The sequence below is a fragment of the Barbus barbus genome, assembly GCF_936440315.1.
Source record: "Barbus barbus genome assembly, chromosome: 29".
Lineage (NCBI taxonomy): Eukaryota > Metazoa > Chordata > Actinopteri > Cypriniformes > Cyprinidae > Barbus > Barbus barbus.
In genome coordinates, this window is record NC_136757.1 from 881,249 (window position 1) to 907,587 (window position 26,339).

General features: G+C 42.7%; 1 protein-coding gene across 1 annotated transcript in view; it reads right to left on the minus strand.

Annotated features, from left to right (window-relative positions):
* The window catches only part of LOC306849729 (plexin-D1-like), an 85,974-nt gene that overhangs the window by 29,295 nt on the left and 30,340 nt on the right, over nucleotides 1-26,339 (minus strand). Inside the window, exons 9-19 of the mRNA XM_079384992.1 lie at nucleotides 17,564-17,662; nucleotides 15,404-15,493; nucleotides 15,135-15,225; nucleotides 14,121-14,278; nucleotides 9,535-9,680; nucleotides 8,787-8,892; nucleotides 4,514-4,653; nucleotides 4,255-4,434; nucleotides 2,948-3,032; nucleotides 2,577-2,843; nucleotides 1,302-1,451 (exon numbers count right to left, since the gene is read on the minus strand). Of these exons, the coding sequence (XP_079241118.1) occupies nucleotides 1,302-1,451; nucleotides 2,577-2,843; nucleotides 2,948-3,032; nucleotides 4,255-4,434; nucleotides 4,514-4,653; nucleotides 8,787-8,892; nucleotides 9,535-9,680; nucleotides 14,121-14,278; nucleotides 15,135-15,225; nucleotides 15,404-15,493; nucleotides 17,564-17,662 (1,512 nt within the window). The remainder of the gene's footprint in view (nucleotides 1-1,301; nucleotides 1,452-2,576; nucleotides 2,844-2,947; nucleotides 3,033-4,254; nucleotides 4,435-4,513; nucleotides 4,654-8,786; nucleotides 8,893-9,534; nucleotides 9,681-14,120; nucleotides 14,279-15,134; nucleotides 15,226-15,403; nucleotides 15,494-17,563; nucleotides 17,663-26,339) is intronic.

Here is a 26,339-nt window from a genome sequence, read left to right on the forward strand (position 1 = left end):
CTTATTACGCTGGCAGCGTGATTAGCATCAGATACAGCGCACTGAAACGGGTGATGAGGGTGTGTGTGTGTGTGTGTGTGTGGTATTACGTGTGAGGCACAAATAAAGACATTCAGGGTCCAGTCACAGTCTGTAGGTCACAGTGAGGCGTGAAGATGAATCTCTGCTTTACACAGGATGACCGCTTCTTTGAAATGTGTAACTGTGTAAATCAGCATCAGTGATGCTTTTCAACCCACAGGATACTCACAATCAAACTACTGCAGCCTCAGGACTGTATATTGGTGCTTTTCCACTGTGTGGTACGACTCGGCTCGACACAGTTCAGAACGGCTCAGTTCGGCTCGGTTTGCGTTTTCCACTGCAGTTTAGTATCACTTTAGAGTGGGCGGGATTATTCACGTGTCGTTATAGTTGCGCCGCCTCTACTGCCGTGAGTCCTGAAAAACGTTTTAGTTCTGCATCGCTCCATCATGCTCTCACTGAATCCGCTCCTCGGCTATCACGAGAGGACAGTCTGTACTTCCTCAACCGATAACGCAACAGCCATTTTTTGGTTGTTAAAAGAAAGGTGCGCTCATTCAAAACAGTTGCAATGTTTTGATTTAAATCTAGCAGGTCCATTGTGTCTTGTGCCGCAAGTTCAAATGATGCAAAAAAAAAAGTAAAAGTTCCAATGACACAGGCAGTGACGATTTTCTCCGGCCAATCAGTGATCAGCAGGGTTTACACATCACGTTTTAGTAGCGGTACGGCTCGCTTGGAACCTCGGCTAAGGTGTACTAAAAAATGCCAGGTACCAGGTACTGTACCCAGTGGAAAACCCCCAAAAGTGAGCCGTGCTGAACCGTACCATGCTGTACCATGCATATGTTAACATCAGTAACGTAATTATCACCATGAACACTGAACAATACTCTTAATGCATTTAAACATGCTTCATGTTCATTTCTGTTATAGAATTTATTAAATTCTCTATATATTTAATATTAAAGTTTGAGTATATTAAAGCAATAGTTCACCAAAAACATTCTAGAGCACAAAAGTAAATATTTTGCAGTTTAAAGGATAGTGAAGTCTGTTGAATTTCAAGTTATCATGAGTGTGTAAATGTTTTAAACGTATTTCAGAAAACACAAGCTATGAAGTGTCATTCATATTCTTCTGTAAGATTGTTGTTTTTTTGTAACTCATAATTTTTTGTTTTGTTTTTATCTTTATGATTCTGTGCAGTTCTTGGGCTTTGTTTTAAAACATGTTTTAAAAAAGTTTCCACTTCTCTAACGTGTGTGTGGACTCACGGTGACGGGCAGTTCTCCGGTGCTGGCGCTCAGGGATCTGTTAATGGTGCAGTGGAACAGCTGCTCGTTGTGGAAGGTGATGTCACAGAGGTCTGAGCCAATCATCACAGAGTATTCCTGCAGCGTCAGGTCCAGCTCGCTCTGCCCTTTCTGACACACCAGTACACAAACACGTTACACTGCATGATGTTAAATATACAGATACTGTATGAGACAGAGGACTCTGTCCAGTATTTCACAGTGGAAATAAAAACCATGTGATTGACAGAACGTCCTGTCGCTCATCACGGCTGTTTAGGACACAGCGTAAAAATATGTTCAACTATGAACAACTAAACGTCCTGTGATAATTAGCCGCATACTTTGATAGCAAACACAGAAACACTGTCTTCACATCTTCATCCTTCCTTCCTTGCTTCCTTACTTCCTCTCCAATTCTTTTGGAGAAAATGAAAATAAAACTCCCTGATCTTCTGTGCCTGTTAGGTACTTCCTGTTTGACCCTCAGAAACTCATAACATCCTGCTACACAGATCTGGACTTCCCCAACACTTACACATCTGTCTGTGTGAGTGTGTGTGTGTGTGTTATAGAGAAATGGTCAACTGCTCTTGTTATGGCAGACCATAGGATAGGCGCAGACCGTTACTATTATTCTCAACCCTAGTGTATTTATAATCAACATTCATCATCCGTCTTGTATGGATTTGTTCACTAAACTTTATCTGTGAACCAATAATGGTCTTAAGATAATAATGGTCTTTAATGAACAAGGAAGACTAACTACCTTCTGGAACACAGAGGTGAATCAACAGTGCCTTAAAGGGGTCATATGATGCGATTTATTGTTGTCCTTTTCTTTAGTGTGTTATGTAGCTGTCTGTGCATGTATAAGACTGGATTTGAATGTATTTCACTGAATGTATAGAATGTATTTCACTGGAGGAAGCGTTATTATGGATTATAGACTCGTATTTTAGTCAAAAGCGTCTTAATGCTGGATTTGTCTCAGCTTTTGTGTTCTCCAGATGTTAACTGATGGACTGGAGTGGTGTGGATTATTGTGATGTTTTTATCAGCTGTTTGGACTCTCATTCTGACGGCACCCATTCACTGCAGAGCATCCATTGCTGATCAGTGATGGAATTTCTCCAAATCTGTTCCAATGAACAAACAAACTCATCTAGGATCACCTGAATGAGTGTATATTTTCATTTTTGTTTGAATTATTCCTTTAAGATGACGTCTAGGTCTAGATGATCGACACACACTCACATTGATGACGAGGATGAGAGGCTCTCCAGGATGATGTTTGATGAGTTTCTCTTTGTTGGCCGTATAGAACTGCGGATCCTCCACGTAGTCAAAGTGAAACACATCAGCGTGAGGCTCCTCGTCCTCGTCCAGCCCTTGTCCTGATGGAGATGCGTCCTCTCCTCTGTACAGCACCTCGTTGAGATAGAAGCGAGCCGTGGCCTGCTGGGATTGATTGGCGGCAGGAGACTGACAAATGATCAGAGTAGACGACACACAGGAGCAGCTCTGCGGAAATGACATTAATATCAATGAGCGCACACACTGACTGAAATAGCACACACACATCAGCACTTTGATCTCTATCCTATGAACAAAGCATTGTTTCTGACCGTCTGTCCGACTCCAGACACCTCCATCCTGACAGACTGCACCAGATTGAAGCCATACCCGGTGACGGAGATACTGCGACCACCGCTGCAACACCATCACATCTCAATTACATTATGAAGGCTCTGTGTAGTATGCATACTAGCATACTACTGATTCATACTACTGATTCTAGGCAATCTGTAAGGGATAATGCATGGCTAGCTGTGCATTAAACTATTTTAATGCATAACGTGGAGGCCAAGAAACACCTGACGTGAAGTGCATTAAAATCATTTGATGCACAGCTAGCCGTGCATTATCCTACTTATACCATGGTCATTTGCCAGCACTGACAAGTTAAAGCTGTTAATAATGTTCATAGCACAATATTTGACTGGAAGGGTAAAATGAAAGGGTAAAAAAAAAATCTCTTCAGTTACAGCTATTTAGTTCTAGCATTCTGCCCGCTTCAAATCAGAATCAGAGATGAAATAGTGCGGTACGATCACATTTATTTGAATGGATTACAGCATTTTATTTGTTTGTATTAATTATCAATCGATTGAGAGAGAAAGATGACAGTTGTGTGCGTTACTTGCGTCTGTGTGTATCTCTAAAAACAATGAAGCTGTGCTTACTTGCATAAAAAACAGTGATTTTGCACCTCGTTGCTAAGCAATATAATGTAACACTCTAGTATCTAGGCTGTTTTATTAATAAAAGTTGCGGAGCAGCGCTGCCAAGTTTCTTAATGTGTGTAGTGCAATCTGCGATCTCCATCCCCTATCTCTCTTTCTCTGTGTGTGTGTGTGTGTGCACGAGTGATGTGTGTGGGTTTGTGTGCAGCAATTAAATCAGCGCATTAATATGGAACGGTGATTAAACTGACTTGGAACTACCTGTGCATTAAATGGTTTTAATGCATACCTGCCATCCAATCAGAATTGAGTATTTAGACAGACCATGGTATAAATGTTTATAAACAGCAGCACTTGACTATTGCTGTCCTGCATGCGTTCACTTGTCATGTTCCTGTTGAAAAAACAGCATATGCTGGTTAGGTATGTTTTGAAGCACGACCAGCTTAAAGCTGAATGACACTATTTTGACAAACTATTTCCCGTCTAAATACTTTAAAGCTGATATAAAGCCACCCAGCTTTATATCAAGCCGATGTAAAGCTGCTTTGACACAATTTGCATTGTTAAAAGCGCTATACAAATAATATTGACTTGACTTGACTTAAACCAGGTCAAACCAGCTGCCATGCTTCAAAACATACCTAACCAGCATAGTTTTTTCTGCAGGGGTTGTGTACGTTCAGTACCTGAGGAAGCTTTTGTTGGGTCTGATGTGACTGATAGTAGGGTTTTTCTCATAGGTGAATGTGAAACTGGGTGAAGTGCTGAGGCACGGCCGGCCATCATACACCACACACACCGACGCGTTCTCAGCGACGGCCAGTTCGGCTGGAGGCATCACACACTTGATGACTTCACTGGACAGCCTGCGGAAGCATATGACAGATGTGATTAATAAAATAAAATATATCAATAAAACACGAACCGCCACGAACACATGCTCACATGAAGATGGTGCAGTTCTGAGTCCGGTTGATCTTGATGCTGACTGTGGATCCAGCGTCCAGGAACTGGCCATGGATGGTGAGCCTGGTTCCTCCAGCGAGGGGACCCTGCTGTGGCGTGAACTCCAGCAGTCTGGGCTCCTGTGAAATGGAGGACAGAGAAAAAAAACTTCTTTAAAGTAGGGATGCGCGATATTAGATTTTTGCCGATATCCGATATGACAATATTTTTCAAAGCATTTTGGCTGCTAGCCGATGCTGATATATATATTTCCCTTTGTTTTAAAACAACAGCAAGTCTCTCCTGTGCGGAAACTATAAACAAATTGTTTTTAATTTTGGTTTAAAGCTCTCTTTTTTTTTTAATAAGAGTACATTGTATATGTTTTCATAATCCATTTAAAAAAATATATTACATATTAATGAATACATCTGTATATATATATTTTTTTAATTTACAAGTGTTTGTCATTTTTATTCATGTAAACTATAGATTCTGGCCTTTAAATCAAAACAAACTTGGGAATTTATGACATTGATAGCACTTTATTTATTCAGAAACACAAGTCACACTTTCACACCCTGAGCACACGTGAGCTATCCATCTTATCGGCAAGACATATCGGCATAATGTTTTCAAATTGGCCAATGCTGATGTTTACATTTTAACCATTATCAGCCGATTCTGATCAATTCTGATAATATTGTCCAGTCCTTCTTTAAAGTGTTAAAAACAAATGATGGTTCAATCTGGTCTGAGATCTGACTGAGCGTCACGCTGGAAAGAGCTGGCAGACCAACAACAAATCAGCTACTATTTTCCAAAATACAGCTGTTGTGACAGGCTGAAGATCTACCAGCCAAGCAACGTAACCAGCATGGAACAGCTACAAACCCACTGTTATGATCCACTTCCAGCAGGCTTTAGCTGGATTTTCCATCAGGAAGGCTTTCATATTGAATGCTTTAGCTTAGCGAGCACATTTCAGTATGTTTTAACCAGCGAGAGCTGTGTTGATAAAGTCAGAGAGCTGCAGCTTTGATCACATCAAGAAACATAAACGGTTCTGGAAGGTTAGTTTAAACTAGCATGTCACTGAGAAGTAATGTGGCATGTAGAGTGAATGCAAGCGCTACACATGTGAACATATACAGCACACACACAGACCACATGACATCACATCCTGGGGGGTTAGCAGCTAGCTGAGGGTCAAGAGGAGCGTATTAAAGCGTAAGTGTGTGTGAGTGTGTGTTGTTCAGCCAGATGTTTCCTGAGCTCAGTGACTGAAGCGGCAAAAGGTTTGAGGAAGGAGCTTTGGAGGAGTCCACATTCACATCCCTCTTCCTGCCTTTCCTCTTTACCATTTCTGATCCTGTTTTCCAGCCCTGTCCTAGCTCCATTTCACACCAAAACCAGTCTTGGGTAGCCTCAGAGTCTTTAGTCTTTAGGGTAGCTTGGGGTCTGACCCGTTGTGAGTTTCCTCGAGCTGCCAGCTGAGTTTTGGAACATGGTGGCTGGTTTCTTGTTGATGCAAGCTAGGAATGAACTGGTTGAAGCTGACTGAATATGTTGGACCAGTAAGAAACCAGCTGCTCCTAATGGCTGAAAGTGCTCAAGCTGTTTTGTAAAAAGGTGACAGGTTGACCTGTAATAAACCAGCTACTGTCCAAAGGACAGCTAGCAGTTTAAGCTCAATCGTCCCCAGGCTGCACTCAGATCTCTTTAATACATTTACCAATTTTCCACCAGATTCCTCAGGCACGGGCGATGTCTTCATTAGGGCGACAGGGCGATGCACCACCAAAGTTATATCACATTCAGCCACAGCTGTCACTATTCTATGCTGTTTGTTGTGCCTCTGTATATATAGTCCAATCAGAGTTGAGTCATTTTGTAGAGTACTGCCCCTTTTTGGGCGATCTCTCTCTGGCCAAGAATCACACCGACTGTTCTCATAGACTTCCATACAAAGAGTTTTTTTCTTTCAAACAGCAGGTACTGGAATGCAATCTCTATGAGTTCTGGGAGGGAACGTAACCTTAACTTGTGCAGCGATTGGTGGGAACAAACATACCTCTATTAATAAGAAATATGAAATCAGGACTAGTCTGTATGGGTTGAATAAAGGAAACCAGTAAAGTTTAGATGGATGACAATTGTAATGGAGGTAAAGACATTTACAGTGACACACAGCAATCATACAATATTAGACACACAATCCGTTATTATTAATGTACAAATGGACCGTGTTTGTGCGTTCTCTGAGAGCTTTTTGCATGGGCGCATTTCAGTATGATCACATGTCTGGCAAGTGTTTTATAATGAACACTCACTGAAGAAGCGTGTTTTTATAGGAGTTTGTGATGGTCAGTAGTGTTTATATACATCTCAACACTCACTCTGACAGAGGAACTGTTCACTGATAATGTCCAGCTGCCTTCAGATCACCACATTCGACAAATTCAGAATGTTTTCTTTTACTTTTTTAATTTGTGCTCTGTTCAATAATTCTGAATGGATCTGTATGTATTTCTATTCAGTCAGATTAAGTCGACGGTACAGTGGTCTGTTGGCATCTCTGTGTGGTTCTGTTTGGTACTCCGTTTGACTTGTAGTTATAGAAAATGATCTAAACAAATGTAAGATTTTTTTTTTTTTCCCTCATAGTTTTTGCTGTTGCACTGTATACATAAATTGTGAATTATGGAAATTATAATTTTTTTAAATTTGTCTGGACAAATTCTTGCAGAAAATATAATTTTATGAGAATCATCCTCAAACTTAATCTTGAACTTGGTAAAACAATTGTCTTTATTTCAAATTTCTCAAGTTTGAATATTTTTCCTTTTGTTATACTTGAATAAATCATACTAGGTGTGGATCTGCTCAGTGGCTCCAAATCACAATAATAATAATAATAATTTGTTACATTTATATAGCGCTTTTCTGGGTACTCAAAGCGCTTTACATGAAAGGGGGGAATCTCATCAACCACCACCAATGTGCAGCATCCACCTGGATGATGCGACGGCAGCCATATTGCGCCAGAACGCCCAGCACACACCAGCTTTCTGGTGGAGAGGAGACAGAGTGAAGCCTATCAGCAGATATGGGGATGATTAGAAGTGAAGTGAAGTGACATACTGCCAAGTATGGTGACCCATATTCGGAATTCGTGCTCTGCATTTAACCCATCCAACGTGCACACACACAGCAGTGAACACACACACACACACACACACACCGTGCACACACACAGCAGTGAACACACACACAGCAGTGAACACACACACACCGTGAACACACATACAGCAGTGAACACACACCCGGAGCAGTGGGCAGCATTTATGCCGCGGCGCCCGGGGAGCAGTTGGGGGTTCGGTGTCTTGCTCAAGGGCACCTCAGTCGTGGTATTGAGGGTGGAGAGAGCGCTGGACATTCACTCCCCCCACCTACAATCCCTGCTGGACCTGAGACTCAAACCCACAACCTTTGGATTACGAGTCCGACTCTCTAACCATTAGGCCACGACTTCCCCATTAGGAGGCCATGACAATCAGAGGCCAATGGGGAAATTTGGCCAGGATGCTGGGGTTACACCCCTAATCTTTTCAAAGAACATCCTAGGATTTTTAATGACCACAGAGAGTCAGGACCTCGGTTTAACGTCTCATCCGAAAGACGGTGCTTGTTGATAGTATAGTGTCCCCGTCACTGTACTGGGGCATTAGGGCCCACACAGACTGCAGGATGAGCACCACCTGCTGGCCTCACTAACACCTCTTCCAACAGCAACCTAGTTTTCCCAGGAGGTCTCCCATCCAGGTACTGACCAGCTCAACCCTGCTTAGCTTCAGTGGGCAACCAGTCTTGGGCTACAGGGTGATATGGCTGCTACAAATCTGTTCCTTCACCATTCATTTATAAAACAAACCAACGCCGTGTGAAAATGACATTGGCCCAGAAACTCCCTCAGACAAAACAAAGCAAAGCCCATCATGAGTCCCACTGCAGCAAATCCGGCTGATTTTGAGAGCGCGCCATCCTTCCTCTCAATCAGCAGCCAAATGTTTGCTGAAAGTGTAGAGATCTGTCAGTATCATCAGCATCTGTTAGCATATTCTCTAATATCCCTAATGAGAGGGTGGTCTAACACACAGTGAAGGGTGTGATGGGAAAATAAATCAGAAGACAAAAGAGCGAATGCAGGAGAGGATCATCACTCTGAGGGTGTGAAATGGAAAGCAACAGAGAACAAAAGACTTGCACGTACCACAAAGGAGAAGATGTCCTTTGAAACGCCCACAGCGTTCCCGGCCACACTCACTGTCACACGATCGCTCATCTGTTCCCATGATGCACCAGTCTCACAAACCAACCTGTAGCCACACACACAAACTGCTGGATCACGAGCCATAAACTCATCTGTCATTTGGTGAAGCTTGGATAATTAGCTGTGTGACACCCCGAAAACCCATAAATACAATTACAACACAACCCAGATGACACTAAATATAGCTCACCTGCAACAAGGATAAACACGGTTTCCGCCTACATTACAGCTTATGCTAAATTAATCAGTTTTGTGTACTTTTGCACAATAAACAGTGTCCAATGTAAAAACTGAAGCACAGCCCTGTTGAAAAATCCAGCATATGCTGGATAGGTATGTTTTGAAGCATGGCTACTGGTTTGAGCTGGTTTAAGATGGTCCTAAGCAACTAGCTCCAGCTAAGAACCAGCTTAAGTCAGCTCAAACCAGCAGCCATGCTTCAAAACATACCTAACGAGCATGTGCTGGATTTTTCAACAGGGAGATGAACATGTGAAGCTCAAATCAGCATTATATCAGTCTGAACTGTCAATCACATCCAAATGACGATCTGTGCAGTGATAGATTTATCATTCAGTGCAGGAAGTGTCCAAACATGGTTAAACAACAGGTAGTGTGTGTCTGTAGAGATGCAGTGCACACACGTGGAGCTAATGAAGGGTGTGCGTGTGTGATCTGTGTCCTGTACCTGACTGAGACAGTGTAGTATTGTGGCAGTACTCTGCAGGGCACATGGGCGATGGAGACGTTGAGCTGAGCGGCGCTGTATCCGAGGTTCCTGCCCTGCACGGTGAGCAGTGTCCCGCCGGTCAGCGGCCCCGACAGCGGCTCCACCTGCACATCAACACAACACACACTGACTGAGACACTAAATCAACTGAGAAAACAACCCACAGCCCAGCACGCTTACAGGTCAGTCAGTTTCACACAGAAGAGAGCGCGAGACACTGAAGGAGTGAGTGGGAAGATCAGCTCACGGTTTATTCTGAAATCCAGAATAGTTATCATAAACCTAATATGTTTATATGTTCATTAGGTTTGGGTAAATCATCCAGACTTCAGACTAAACAACTTCACTCATAAACAATCTGTACACCTAAAGCACACACACACACACACACACACACACACACACACACACGCTCACATGTGTTTCTAAAGTGCACTGCCGGTCAAAAGACTGGAATTTTTTTAATTTTTTGAAAAAGTCTCCAAGACTGCATTTATACAGTAAAAACAGTAATATTGTGAAACTATATGGAAACCCAGGGTTAACTGTAAGAGCTGAGAGTTATGCTCAGATCCACAGTGTTGGGGAGTAACTACTTACATGTAACGGAATTACGTAATTTAATTACATAATACATTTAATTGTAATTAGTTACAGTTACTGAGATTTTTTTTTATTCAATTACATTTACTTATGAAAATATTAACGATTACAAAAGGGGTTACATCTGAATATTTTCACGCACATTTGATTGAATTCTTTCCCAAATTGCGAAAGATAAAATATGAGACACCAATGTTTCAGGAGTTTAGGATATATAATAACTGTTTTATTGCCTATTTGGGTTTGTGTATATGCTTTATTTTTATAATTTAGCCCGAAATTTTCGCATACGTTTTTTAAAAGTTTTTTCATATTCCCCATCCTTTCCTATCAAAATGCATGCTACGGATGTGAAAATACAGAAAATCGACCCTGATCCAAATTTTTTTTTGACGGACGAAAGTTTCGGCGGTAGTGTGCAAATGTGATTACACGTTGTGAGGTCGTATTTCGGACCCAGTGTGCAATGACCTTAACTGTTTTTTTTTCAAAGAATTGTTAGATGCCAGTGTTTCCTGTCATAGCTGACTAAAACAGTACCATAGCTACTAAACTATTTCTTGTTATGAATTTAAATCTGTATCTGACTGTATTTGAAGTAAGTCTGATTTTGAGGTGGCTTTGTTATAAAATTAAATTATTATAATTTTAATTAAAATGATGAAGGATTCTGAAAGTCTGACAGTAATCAGTGCTGACAGTTACTGTAAGGTTAACTCTGCCTGCTTTACATGCTTCAAAATGACTAACAGTTAAAAACATTTGTTAGAAATTTAGAAAAGTAATCAAAAAGTAATCAAATGTAATCAGTTACATTACTTGAATTAAGTAATTGAAATAATTACACTACTTATTACATTTTAAATAGAGTAACTTGTAATCTGTAACCTGACATATTTCCAAAGTAACCTTCCTAACACTGCAGATCAAATGTACATTATTGATGCTGTAAAGTATGCAAATATTCCTGTTTCTGTAAGGACCATTGTCGCCAAAGATGATTGACAATTAGCATACACTTTGGATTGGCGGTATGGTTCTGTTCTGGGCAAGAACTCCCTGCACATCCGTGCAGCCTAGCGTAGATAAGAGCAGGGAGAGTAGCGATAACTCCCCAGGGTAAACAGGACAGACCCAACATAAATGTACTGCAGATATCGTTAAAGTTCAATAATTGTATGTACACATTTTAGAATTAGTCTGATTCAAAGGAGAATCAGAAGGCTGAATCCTGACTGACAAGAGGAGGAGCTGGGAATGGAGGAGGGTAATTAGCTATTGACAGTTTTCATGTGACGTCACACCCTTATAGGAACGCCCCCTGGAGGGCAAAACGAAGCTTAGCTGCACTAACCGCCAGTTATTTTTAAGCTTGACTGCATCAAGTAATAATGTAGTAAAATGCAGATATTAATAGGCAAGATTCAGTGGACACTTTATTGATGATGTATATTTTGTACAGGCAAGAAGATGAAGCCAGAATATAAACACAATGTGCAAAGTTTCACATTAAGTGGTTTCCCATAGAAAACCATTAGAAGGAAAACACTGAACCGTTAAGCGGATTGAGTTCATATTCCGGTCTAATCTGCTTGCCTGTGTAAACTATGCATCATTAATATAGAGATCACTGAATTTGATCTTTTAATATTACTGTTTTAAATATATTACGGCACTTTAAGTGTTTTTGCAACGTTTTGTCGCACTGTTTATGATTGAAATATTGCTGCGGGTGCTTAATATGGATTGCAAATGGCCAAAACTTGCATTTTGTTCAGAAATACCTTTGTTTTATTCTTTTGAGAGGTGATCTAAATATTTGTGGCTGGGAAACAGATGAAAAACTGACACTCATGTGCTGCAGTTCTATGGATATTTTGCCCTCCAGGTCTTTGAGCCGGTCACGTGACTGAAAACTATAAATTGAGTAATGTGAAAACTGCTGATGATACTGAGGGACCTTATATATGAATGCTTAGTTAGGTGTTGTATTCCTATAGGTAGATGTGGATCAGCTGAGAGTCAGCTTGTTGTTCTATATTGTTGCTGTTTAGTAGATGTAGATGTGTTGTGCATTTCAGATGAGGTTTCTGTGTATCTGTGCAGGTCAGTGCTGTGGCTTATAAACGAAGTGTGAGTAAAGAGGAAAGAATGACAGAGACTCACAGAAACACTTTGCTCTTTTTGGGTCACTTTCATCCGCAGTGTCAGCAGAGACGACAGGAAGTGAGGCAGAAGGAGCTGAAGAGGGACAAACAGGAAAAGGAGTCTGCACACAGAAGCAGAAACTGCTCTGTTTGGCATTAGCCATTGCTTTTTAATGTTAAATAGAGGTGTTTACAGAGCAACAACATGTTTTTCAGCTACTCGTCATGTGTCAGAGCCGTGGATTTTGCTTGCAAATATTTAGATTAAATATTGCATGACATACGTGTTCAATAAATTCATCTTATCTTGAGAAATTGTTATCAGCAAGAAACAAGTGTCGGTCAACCACTAGTTTCAATAAGAAATGTCCTGCCAGTCATATTATCAGAGAAGAGAGAATTCTGGGTAGTACTGCACTGAAAAGTTTCATCAGTGAAAGCCATTGAAGTAGGATATGGAAAGACGCATGTGTGAGATCTGTGACGGCCTGTAAACAGTCCCGCGAGCATCATTAGCACTCGGAGTGTAATGAGTCCCGCTTCACTTCATTTTACCTGCTGCTCCCTTCATTTACACCCTCAGCCAAGCGAGACACAGAGACAGATAGAGAACGTGTGAGCAGAGCACACAAATCACACGCTGTTCTCAAACACATTCAACTGCAGACATGAGTCTGAGGCAATGCTAGGACGCTCACAGTTACTGAGCTCTCTCTCTCTCTCACACACACACACACACACACACACACACACACACACACACACACTATATGAGCACTCCTGTAACACATGAAGGAAGCAAACACAAGCTCAGTGCTCCCATCTGTTTCACGTTTGTGTGGTGATCAATCCTCAGGGGAAAGCACTACAGCATATTTACCCCTTATACTGTCTTATTAAATCTTGTTTGTTTATGTCAAACCCAAACTGATCCCTTCTGTTTTTCTAACTCGCAAGCTGGTTATGGAACAATATTATAAAAGACTAATGCTTTATAGCGGAAATTTAAAACTGTATATTTGATGTGTGTCACGTAACTCGTCAACATAAAAAAGACTAAAGTACATTAGACAGCAATTTATTGCAGAAGTAATATGGATCTCATAGCTCAGATAACAAGATAAATGTTTAATTTACAGCTGACTCTAACTTCTCTCTGCACAGTTTAGTATTGATGAATCTGAGCAGAGCTAAACATATTGTTAAAACTCTAGAGGAGTTTAAGGAACCATTCCATTCAGTCATTATTGAATCATATCGGTGTTGTTCTAAAACCACTGGCCTCCTTTCTTTGTCTAAATAATGTAGCATGCTTTGTTTCCTGCCCAGAAATAAAAAGAAGCTTGTACAGCTTCAGAAGAATGTCAGGGTGAATAAACAAGGACCGGATTTTCATTTAGAGAGAACTATCTCTACAGAAGAAACGTCTGAGAAACAGTGTGTGTGTGTGTGTGTGCACATTTTTGTGACAAATGAGGACATAAATGTGTATAATGACACAGGTATGACACAGGTATGACAGGTATTATAATGAGAAGGTGACTTATGAGGACATTGCCCCATGTCCGCACTTTTCAAAAAGGCTTATAAATCATACAGAGTGAGGTTTTTTTGGGAAAGTCTCCTGTGAGGACTAAGTTTAGGTGTAGGGTTGGTGTAGGGCAATAGCACACACAGTTTGTTCAGTATAAAAACCATTACACCTATGGAGAGTCCCCATAAACCACAAAAACCAACATCTGTGTGTGAGTGTGTGTGTGTGTGAGTGTGTGTGTGTGTGTGTGCGTGCGGTACCTTCTGTATGTGTGGGTCTGGGCAGCGTGTGGTGATGGCGTGGCACTGGTCCCGCTGCTGACAGCTGTTATCACACCAGACACACATGTGGCCCTGCGTCTGACGGCCCCAACACTGAGAGCAGTCGCTGTCACCTGTGCCGCAGCTGTAGACCTCCACTGCACACACACACACACACACATACACACACGTTACACATCTGTCCTCTGAAGCACTGCTTTAACCCGGTCAGGGTCAGGCAGGCAGGGCCATCTGCGGGAGAACTGGGGACACACAGGCTGCTACAGTCTGTGTGCCTGATAATATCTGTGCTAAAACACCAGCGTCATCGCTGCTGCTCACTGGACTACTCGCTCTTAACAGTCAACAACTGTGTCGCTAACATAGGAATCGAGCAGTGAACTCTCAAACAACACGTCTGAAAACTTTAACCATTAATGAACAAAAACAGGATGTGCTGGAATTTCTCTTTGAATGAAATTCAATTATTACATGTGCATTATTACACATATGAGTTCATTCATTCATCACACTGCAGGACCACTCAAGTCAACTAGTGAAGACAGAGGTAATTACAATGGTGAAAAACTAAAAAATATAAAATCACTACTTAAAATTTACACATTCCCTCATACACTAAAAAAGTGGTGTGTGTGTGTATCTGTGTGTGTGTGTGTCCGTGTGTGTGTATGTGTGTGTGTCTGTGTGTGTGTGTTTGTCTGAGTGTGTGCATGTGTGTGTGTGCGTGTCTGTGTGTGTGTGTGTGTATGTGTGTGTGTCTGTGTGTGTGTGTGTGTTTGTCTGAGTGTGTGCATGTGTGTGTGTGCGTGTCTGTGTGAGTGTGTGTGTGTTGTGATGAGTCAGTGTCAGAAGCAGACAGTCTGATGATGATGAGGCACATGCTCAGCATTAATGTGATTACTACATGGATATTTCTCACACTTTCTTAAGGACACCAGCAAACTGTCTGTTATCAGTGTGTGTGTGTGTGTGTGTGTGTGTGTGAGCTGATACCTGTCATTGTCTTTGGACTGTCTATATATGTGGTGGTTCCTCTTCTCCGAAGATTCAGATGGAATTTCTTGCTTCGCATTGTAGTTTTTAGCTGCACAAACCAACGAAACACTTTTATTCATCAGTAAATCACAGATGCAGTTGCAAACATATTCTAAAGTTAAATCTCTTAAAGGTAAGAGGAAACCCGCTGTGTGATGTGTTTAGGAGTAAATGAGACTAGAGCTGCTCTGTCGGTGTGAGTGCGATTCAATCAGACATGAACTTACGGTCACTCCACTGCAGTTCACTGCCGGCCCGTCCAGCCACTGCGCTCTGTACAGCTGCCCATCGTCCAAATCACAGTCCAGCTCCGCTCCCTGCAGACACACACACACACACACACACACACACAGAGCATGACGAGTGGAGCCACAGCTATGTCCAATCCCATCAGAGCGTCCCGAGGGACTCAAGGCATGCTCAGACAACATCACAAGATCAGATCAGACAGATCTCTGAGTGTGTCCTCACAAACCACACCATCACATCACACTCCTGATACTCCAGCACAGAGCTCAGAAACCCCTCTTCCCCTCTGTAGTCATTACCAACCTGTGCTCAGAATACACTCAGACATCATGATGAAGACCCACACACACACATCTGGAAGCCATAATGCAGACCCACACAGAGAGGAAGCGCTGCGAGGCCTTCATTAGCAACAGCACAACAGTCTGTGTGAGATTCAGCGTTTAGCTGTTAGTGGCAGCGAGCTCAATCAAAGACGTGTGCTTCTGACATGCTGACCTGATCTGGGCCTCTGTGATAGCACTGGCTGCTTCGTGTCTGTGAAAGGTGACTACATTACTCTAAGGCTTGCAGAAGAGCATGTCTTATCATTCCTACCTCATTTCTGATGCACAGAAGAACCCAGAAATTGGGATGGCTGATCTACCACAGAAAATAGCACATTCCCCTGTTGAAAAAACAGCATATGCTGGTTAGGTATGTTTTGAAGCATGACAGCTGGTTTGAGCTGGTTTAAGCTGGTCCTGAGCGGGAGCTAGATGCTTAGGACCAGCTCAAACCAGCTCATGACCATCTTAAACCAGCTCATAACCAATTTAGAACTATTTTATTAAACCAGCTCATGACCAGATTAGGACCAGCCTAAACCAGCTCATGACCAGTTTAGGACCATCTTAAACCAGACCATGACCAGTTTAGTACCATCTTAATCCAGCTCATGACCAGTTTAGGACCATCTTAATCCAGCTCATGACCAGTTTAGGACCATCTTAATCCAGCTCATGACCAGTTTAGGACTATCTTAAACCAGATCATGACCAGTTTAGGACCATCTTAAACCATTTTAGGACCATCTTAAATCAGCTCATAACCAATTTAGGACTATCTTAAACCAGCTCGTAACCAATTTAGGACTATTGTAAACCAGCTCATGACCAGTTTAGGACCAGTTTAAACCAGCTCATGGCCAGTTTAGGACCATCTTAAACCAGTTTAGGACCATCTTAAACCAGCTCATGACCATTTTAGGACCATCTTAAACCAGCTCATGACCAACAAAGGACCATCTTAAACCAGCTCATTACCATCTTAGGACCATCTTAAACCAGCTCATGACCAACAAAGGACCAGCTTAAACCAGCTCATGACCATCTTAGGACCATCTTAAACCAGCTCATGACCAACAAAGGACCATCTTAAACCAGCTCATGACCAAATAAGGACCAGCTTAAACCAGCTCAAACCAGCTGCCATGCTTCAAAACACATCTAACCAGCATATGCTGTCTTTTCAACAGGGTCATCCCTCAGTTTGCAAGAATCTGCAGAAAACACCAGCTAGAGAGTTACACACTTCCAGTGGAAGTCTACTGGGGAATACAGAGTGAACGTCTGTGAACATGTTTTTCTCTTTTTATCTGGATTGCATTGCAGATGTAGAGTATTCCAGCCTTTACATTCAGCATCCACTCAGCACAGGCTCTTCAAACACCATGCTATTTTATACAGACTGTTTGAAGAGTGAGTGAACAGGGTCAAAAGAGCCATGCAAACCACAGCCCATCAATACTGAGACAGAGCTCTGACAGGAGCCACATCTCTGTGTGTGTGTGTGTGTGTGTGTGTGTGTGCGTGTTCTGGTCTATATGGTTTGTGAGGACACAAATGTACATAATGACATTGGTACTACAATGTAAACATGCGTGCCAGTAAACCAAAAGGCTTAAAAACATACTAAACTGTGTTTTATGAAATTCAACAAATGCCTGTAGTTGTGTGTGAGGGGTAGGTTTAGGTGTAGGGTTAGAGTAAGAGGATAGAAAACACAGTTTATACAGTACAAAAACCATTACACCTATAGAGTCCCCATAAACCACATATGCAAGTGTGTGTGTGTGTGAATAGACACTCGAGTCCTACATGCTCTATGTTCTTGAGCTCCAGGGAGAAGTCATGAGTGCTTCCAGAGGGCAGTGGAGAAACATCATAGGCCAGCATCCTGGGACAGGACGAGGAATTCTGGGACAGAAACAAGAGTTGAGAACAAATGTGATTCAACTAAACAATAGCGAGCGGTGTTTAGAGAACAATGAATGCAAGCAGTCTGCAATGTGTGTGTGAGAGGGAACATGTCAACACCAGAGGAAGGGTGGGCACAGTTAAAATGCAAACATCAGTTATTTATGGCTGTACAAGCACATTCTGCGCCTCACTGTGTTTTTATGCAAAGAGGAAGTGTTAGCATATGAGAAAAACGCAACAAATCTTCTTTTTTTCCTGCTGCGTGTCGACCAAAACGTCTCTTGAATCGCCACATATTTCCCAGCAGTCTGTTTTTACGCTGCACAATTCAGCAATGCATTTCCAAGGTCAAAATGAGAGAGACATGCAGCTGTTTTGAAATCATTCTTTTGTGCTGCATAAATAAACTTTAACATTAACGTCTCTAAACTTCCTCTTCTTTCCAGCCTAACAATTATTTAAACTAAACTGTTAAACTTCTGAAATCATCATGGTTATGAGGTGTGGATATGGACATGTACAGTTACATATCACATCTAGGCAGCTAGAGATGTTTCTACAGCAGTTCCACCACAGTATATATATTTAGATATCCATGGGCAGCAGTGCTTTGTGTTACTGACATGTGAAAACACAGAGAGGGGCTATGGAGAACTCAAATCTGTTAACTGATCTGTTGGATACTGTTAGTTTTAGGCCCAAAACAAACTCACAGCAAGTATGTGAATGCAAACTCTGTGTTGTTGAATTGTGACGTGTGTGTCTCACTGAAGTTTCTAATGCGGTGTAATGTGTTGTTTCATTCTAAGGGTCAGATCTGGGAATATGAGCTCATTGTCAGTGTTTTCAGTAAGTGGACTGCTGCTGAGTCAAACAGTCAAACATGTGAACTGTCAGCTGTCTCACGCAGCGTTCCTCTTTCATCAGAATCAGTCCTGCACGTCTTACACAATCTGTTTCATTCTTGGAGACATAAAGCCCTGTTGCGATACTTTAAGGAATCATAGAAGGCTGCTACAAAAAATAATTACATGAAGCCAATCCCAGAGTGCAATTTCAACAAATGGATGAAGTGAGAGAAATGTTGCTGTATGACAGCAGAGGAATCACATCCATTATCTTGTACATGGATGAGTCTGATGTGCATGAGAAAAACTAATCCCTTTAGAGATTTTACGTCATTTTAGCTCTTCCCTAGTGAAAGTATAGTATACTTCAGTACAATTTATTTGTATGTACTTTAGTATGACTAAATATATTTGTGGCACACTATAAATTGGTATACTTAAAGTCTGCTAAATTGGAACCACTATTTTTGTACTAAATGCATTTTAATTGTGCAAAAGCAGTGCTGAAGTTCAACTAAAGTTGTAATAAATATACTTGTTTGAACTAAAGTGGAACTATTCCAAGTAACGTTATACTTAAAGCTGCAGTCCTAAGTTTTTCCTCTTTGTCACCATTTCTGTTTAAAATCGATGGCCTCTCCGATCACCACCAGAGGGAACCCTCACCTGAGTATTAACTCTGTCATTCGGACTTCATTTCCCATCACACCCCGTACCTGAGACTGATTACCTGCACAAGTGTTCCCCATTGACTGGTCTATTTAGGCCCCGTCCACACGAAGACGGGTTTCTCTGTATACGCATAAATTTTTTACCGTATTTTTTACCATTTTTACCGTTTTCGAAGAGTGAAACCGATCATTTTTGAAACCGGGTCCCAGGGTGGATAAATTTGAAAACGCCGGTTTCGTGTTTTCGTGTGGACGGCGAATCCGTATATTTTCTGAAACTATGACGTCATCAGCCCACGTCTCGCCCCTAATCAGACACCGCTACGTCACATAACAGCGACAACAACAACAACAATGTCAGACTACGTGCCTGTGTTCGTGCTGCAGAACCTAGTGAGCTCATTAGCTTTATTAAAGCAAAATCTTCTGCTTTGTGTGTTAGTTTATATTCAGCGCGCAAGGTTTACGCACATGGTCCAAGTCTTCTTCTCTGTTTTTTTGTGTATCTCTGTGGCAGAATTACAGCGCCACATATTGGTCTGGCATGTGTACTACATCGTTTTCAGTCAGTTTCAGTGATTCCGTGTGGACGCAGATATTTCCTGAGACGACTCCGTGTTTACGGAATTTGAGGCAAAAAAAATATCGGATACGGAGAAACCCGTCTTCGTGTGGACGTAGCCTCAATCTGCTCCACCCTTGCTCTCTTTGCGAAGTCTTGTTCTTGCCATGCAGACATTTCTGAGCGTTTATCCCGTGTTTGATTTCCTGCTGCCGACCTGGACTGTTTACCCGTTTATGAAAGAACTCTGCCTGCCTTGCTGATCTGTTTTGTTATCTGTCTGCCGCCTGCCCAGACCTCTAACGTTAGCCCGAACTCTGTTTATGATTCTGCCCTGCCTACGTGGTACCTGACGCCTGTGATTGACTTATGCTTGTATGACCATTCTTGTGTGATAATAAATCTGCACATGGGTCTTAAAGACACTGCCTCCTCGTTACAGAAAACCTGGAATTGCAGCTCTGTGTGGAATTATCTTCCGTGTGTGGGGTTGTGTTCCGGCACGGCTCCAGTGCGGATCGATCTAATATTTTGAGGAGTAGTATGTGTGGCTGTCAGTCACCACAACGGTGTGAATACTGTACTCAGGAATCACAGATTCTAGCCTACGTCTTGGAATATATAACCCAAATGAGAATTAACCGTATATTATCATCTGAACAAGTAACCAACTGAGGAAAAAAGCATGAATGTAAATCGTGCTACCAATGGTAATTCAATCTAAAGATCGGTTAGTTCTTATCGCATCAAACCGTCCAAATTATTGTTATACTTTATTCTCAAATTATTAATGTTACCAACATCAGCATTGCATGACTATGGATATAGTGTGTATTAGCGTGTAGATGTCAATTTCTGTACAGTCTAATATCTATTTGTCATGCCATTCGAATTTCATATAAAGAGATTCTTTTAACCCAAAAAGCAAATTATGCTCCCTTTAACTGGTTTTCTTTTAAAATACAAATCCTGTGTAATCACAGGCTATCTGCAATCAGAAGCATGTTTAAAACTGGAATTTAATTTCATTCACAATTGTTTCATAAACACATCTGGATTACAATCTGCCATCAAAATGATAAATGTAATTAATCTAGCTGCTGTGAGATAAGGCCATATGATCCGTCACCTGCAGGATCCTCACATACAATAGCCTACTAGCCGGGCCATCTTTATGTTTACAGACGTGGCGTAATGATGCAGTGCTATCATCGAATCTCCCGCAAAAACATTATTATAAGCTAACTGTAGTGAATTGGACTGAAGTACACAGTTTTGAACACTGGCTGGTTATGTACTTGCTCAAATCTTGATTTCGGATCATTTTTAACCAAAAAAAGTTACAGACTGCAGCTTTAAGTACACTTTAAATACCCACTCTTTTATTAAATTTTTGAAATACAGAATTCATTCAGCATAAACTTCAAATGTATTTTGGTGACATTACAATTGCAATTCAGTTACACTGCAAGAGTGTTGAACATACATTAATATTATACTAATAACAAACTGAGGTCATACTATCCCTTATTTTTAGTGACTTTAAAATGCATTGCAATGGCATTCCAATTAAACTTGAAGTGTGCTAATGGCACAATTATTGTGTGCTTCAAATGCAATAAATTAACCTTTAAAACTAATGGCACAGCTTAAGAAATGGCCTTTTACTACCAACCCCAGCATACCTGCCAACTCAATTATCCAGAGAATATTAGTGGAACATTGGACACAGACATTTGAACATTAGCTGAAGGAAACACTGCAGACTGTATTTGATCCCGGGTCGCTGTTACACACGTGCACTCGCTACTTGTACTTTGTACTTTCTTAAAGATGAATTATAGATATTTCATCCTTCCTCAAATGCATTTGTAAAAAGTATAGTATTTTACAAATTAATTTGTAGTGCACTAAGTTTGTGCTAGATGAAGAATGTGGAATGTATTTTCAGTTAGTATAGACATGTCAATCTATTTTTAGTATACTTATCATGAAATAAATATATTTTAAATGCAATTAAGTATATTTATTTTTAACTAGGGTTATCTATGTGTAAACTTCTCTGTTTCACCATCATTTGTACACATGAATATCATTTAAAGAGCATTTTCATCAGTCTAATCAGAAATCACAGTTTTCAGTTTAAACCTGGTTTAGTTCAGTTTGTTTAAAAGCAAGTAACAGGGACCAGCTTTACTGACCCTTATTCTGGGTTCCAGTCATTTTTTCTGGTGAACAGAAAATACGATGCAAATAAAAAAAAAACCCATCACAATATACATTAAGGCCCTTCAAAGTTGTCTTTATTTATAGTAGCAGAGAACGCAATCCCAGCATGCACTGCAACAAGCTCAGGGAAATAATTCATTCAAGGTAGTGGACGGAGTAAGAGAAATGTTCAATGTAATACTGAAATCTGCTTACTTAATCAATATATCTGCTTTATTCACAAGCCACAATGTTACTGAATTAAGCATGAATAAGAAAATGTTTTTAGGTTTATTGTGAAAAGTTATTTCATACCAAGTATAATATATTAACATATTTACTGACATATAACGTCTCGGGTTACGTATGTAACCCTGGTTCCCTGAAGGGAACAAGACGCAGCGTCGAAAGCGCTAGGGGAACGCCTCCAGCATGACCGCGCTCTGAACCAGAGTGTAATCTGTCCAATGAATGGGCGAGACGTCATAGGCGGGTGACGTTACCTGCCGAGAAGCATAAAAGCACGTGCGGTGGAGCCGGCATTTGCTTCTAGGAATGAAGCAACCACTCGCAGGGATGCAGGAAGTATGGCCTCGAGACGCAGCGTCTCGTTCCCTTCAGGGAACCAGGGTTACATACGTAACCCGAGACGTTCCCTTCCAGGAACTCGAGCTGCGTCGAAAGAAATCTGGTGCGCCAGCTTGTATAAGGGGCGCGAACACAGACCTCCCTGGTGGTTGATGTAAGAGACCACCGCTGTGCTGTCGGTGCGCACCAACACATGGTGATCTCTTAGTTCTGGGAGTGCACGAAACACGGGCAACATTTCCAAACAATTGATAAGCCACGTTAGATGGCGACCGCTCCACAGACCGCGGGCAGGGTGGCCACACATGACCGCTCCCCAAACGGTGAGGGATGTATCCGTCGCTAGCATTACGCGGCGACAAGGAGCTCCCAGCACCGGGCCCTGAGACAAGAACCAAGCTTGGCTCCACATGTCTAAGGCACGTAGGCATCGCCGCATGACCTTGATCATGACAAACCAGTCCTCGGACTTGATCTGAGACACGACCTGATTGAGTGTCAGCATCCTGAACTTCAGTCGCATGACTGAGCGGTTCAACTGACGCAGAGCTAAAATAGGACGCCTCCATCCTTCTTTGGAACAATTAACCCTCTAAGCGCCAAAGTCGCAAAATTGCGACAAGACGTCATACTTCATGAAATAGGCTGTAGTTCCTAATATGGTGTAATATCTCATTTGTATTCCCTTCCACTAGATGGCAGACATGTAGTACTTCGATTGAAAATTGTTCGAGGAAATAGCAGAGCAAGTGAGCTATCGTGTCATTGATGCGGAAGCAGTTCAGCTCATAGCGTCTGAGTAAATTGTGAGATTTGTGAGAGAAAATCGCCAAATGGCTAATAAAACGTTGTACTGTGAGGATGTGTTGCAAATGTTATTCGCCGATTCTGACTCTGAAGGGGAATATTTGCCTTTTGGAAATGACGATTGGCCGTCTAATGATTGCGCTTCTCCCGGTACATCTTTTCCGCGCAATGGTGCCGCCGTGCAAGGCGCGATCGTTCACAAAGCACAAACAAGTGATGATTTCAACACTTTGCCCAACGGGATGGGGGTGACAGGGTGGACGTGGTTGGAGTGTCCATAGGAGAGCTGTTGCTCTCTGATAATTGGCCAGCTTGCGCCATTTGTTCTGATTGCGTGTGCTCTAAGTGCCGCCGGCAGACAGTACAGTTTGGGGTAGGTCTGTGCGCTGTTCCATGCAATGAGAGCTACCATACTCTCAAGAACTATAAACTGTCACATAGATACCTGATTGGACAGATAGCTGGTCGACTGATCAAAAAATAGGCACATGTATTTTACTATGGCACAGTAATATAGTAATAATTTACTGCTTTCCCCTGTTTTACTGTTGATTTCCTCTTTTCCTGATCATTTGGAATGAGGATAAAAAGACAAAAAAAAAAACCAAACAAACATGCAAATAAATTGAAACATCCATTCAATATCTATTATTTCCTGAATATTACTGCTGAACTGATCAAAAAGTAGGCTACTGTTCACATGCGTTTTACTACTATATAGTATAGTTATATAGTAATAATTTAGTACTTTATCCTGTTTTATTGTTGGTTTCCTCTTTTCTGATCATTTGGAATGAGGAGAAAAAGACAAAAAAAATCAAACATCAATTCAATATCTACTATTTCCTGAATATTATGAAATTTAAGAGGGCCCACCCCCTGATGACATCATAAAATGCAAATTAGATGAGTATATTTACACCCCACATAAACTTTTGGTAATGCCCAACATTCCCAACCACCTCGATGGCCTCCTTCCTCAAGAGAGTGTTTACTTCCTGTTCCATGATCAGAGCCTGCTCGGGGCCCACGCACGTGGGAATCACCACGTTGAAAGGCGGTGGCGGAGCGCCGAACTGAATACGATAGCCTTTCTCTACAGTACGCAGGACCCTTTGAGATACATTTGGCAGTAGTTTCCACACTGCCAAATGGTCTACTAAGGGAAACAGTCTCTCGAGACTGGCCTCTGATGTAACCAGAGCTGATGGCTCGGTACCCTGAAGTGGAGGACCGGCAGGAGACGGCCGAACCAGGAACTCTAGAGACCCCCACGAGGGTGGCGAGCTTCTCAGCTCCGCTACACTTCGGGGTGGAAGAAACTGAGAATATCGCTCGCTGGAGCCAGCTGCGCCCTGGAACTCTGGCAGGGTTAGCAGACTGGTCTCCCGAGGGCACTGGGGGGAGACGGACACTGTATAATGAGATGTAACCCGCTCTGCCCCAGAGGGGTCTGCCTTCGTAAGCCCTGGGCCACGCCCGTCAGGGCTTCTTGGCCGAGGACCTCTTAGACTTAAGAACGGTCCGCAGATCCGGCTTAGCCTTAGAGGTCCCCGACCCAGAGCGCTTGTTGCCACGACCCCACCTCGGTGGGGTGCGGGTAGCCACGCTCTGTTTCTGTGCCTCCCTGTACGAGGAGCTGGCACGCGGCGAGGGACCTAGGGACCTTGGACCTAGAGATCGGTGAGGGAGAAACCGCTGAAACGCCTGCGCTTGTTTATGAGCCTCCTGGTACCTGTTGATGACAGAGTTGACAGAGTCGCCGAACAGGCCAGAAGGCGCAAACGGGGCATCCATGAGGAGGACCCTGTCCTTATCTTGTAAATCAGACAGGGTCAACCATAAATGTCTCTCCACAGCCACCAGTGCTGCCACTGACCTGCCGATGACACGGGCGGTCTCTTTGGTGGCACGGAGAGAAAGATCAGTGGTTTTTCGGAGCTCAGTGATATCTTCAGGCCTGAACCCCTCTCCCTCATCCAGCTCTTTAAGCAGGTCGGCCTGGTACGCCTGTAACACCGCCATGGTGTGCAGACACGCACCAGCCTGACCCGCAGCCGCGTACCCCTTGCCTACCAATGCTGAAGTAGTACGCAGCGGCTTGGTAGGCAAGGACCGAACCTTTAGAGACGACGCCGAGCGAGGGGACAGATAGCTCTCAAGCGTCTGTTCCACTCGGGGCATCGCTCTATAGCCGTGCTCAGTCAACCCCGCCACATTACCGTAATTACCCGAGGCGGGGATGAAGAGACGGGCCGAGAATGGCTTACCCCACGATCTCGACACCTCGGTGTGGAGATTGGGGAAAAATATTTAACTTGGCTGCCGCTCGAGTAATCACCTCCACTAGCTCCTCATACTGGGGCGGCTGAGGGTGCGAAGCCTCATCGACGCTCTCCATCTCAACCTCCTCGGAGGAAGAGAGGAGAAGCGTCGAGCCGCGCCCCGGGGGGAAGAAACCGCAGAGCGGGCTTCCGACGCCAGGGAGCGGCCGCTGGGTCTGATAGGAGGGGAAGGAGATAGGGACTGGCCCGTCTCACTTCCCACTACCAGATCCACTTGCGAACCCCACGAGTGCAGCCGCCGCTCCACCTCGGCGGCAGCGGGACCAGCACCGTGGGGAGCGCTGACGAAGGCTCCCTCGCGAAAGAGAGCCTTCCGGGAGCGAAGTGCATGCAAAGATAGAAGCTCGCAATGCAGGCAGACTCGCTCCCAAGCAGACCACACACAGATCGTGAGTGTCCCCCGCAGTGATGTAGCGTCTGCAAGGGGGAACACACGGTCTGAAATGTGATCTGCTGTCGCCCAAGTGCTTTATCTTGTGAGCACTTTTAGACATGTTTTCAGATGGAGCTTATAATGTGTTCAAAGGACGTACAACACTAAATAAGACTCACAACATGCAAGGACAATACACACAGACAGAGAGGCAGTTGCTGAATGACAAAAAGCAAATGCCGGCTCCACCGCATGTGCTTTTATGCTTCCCG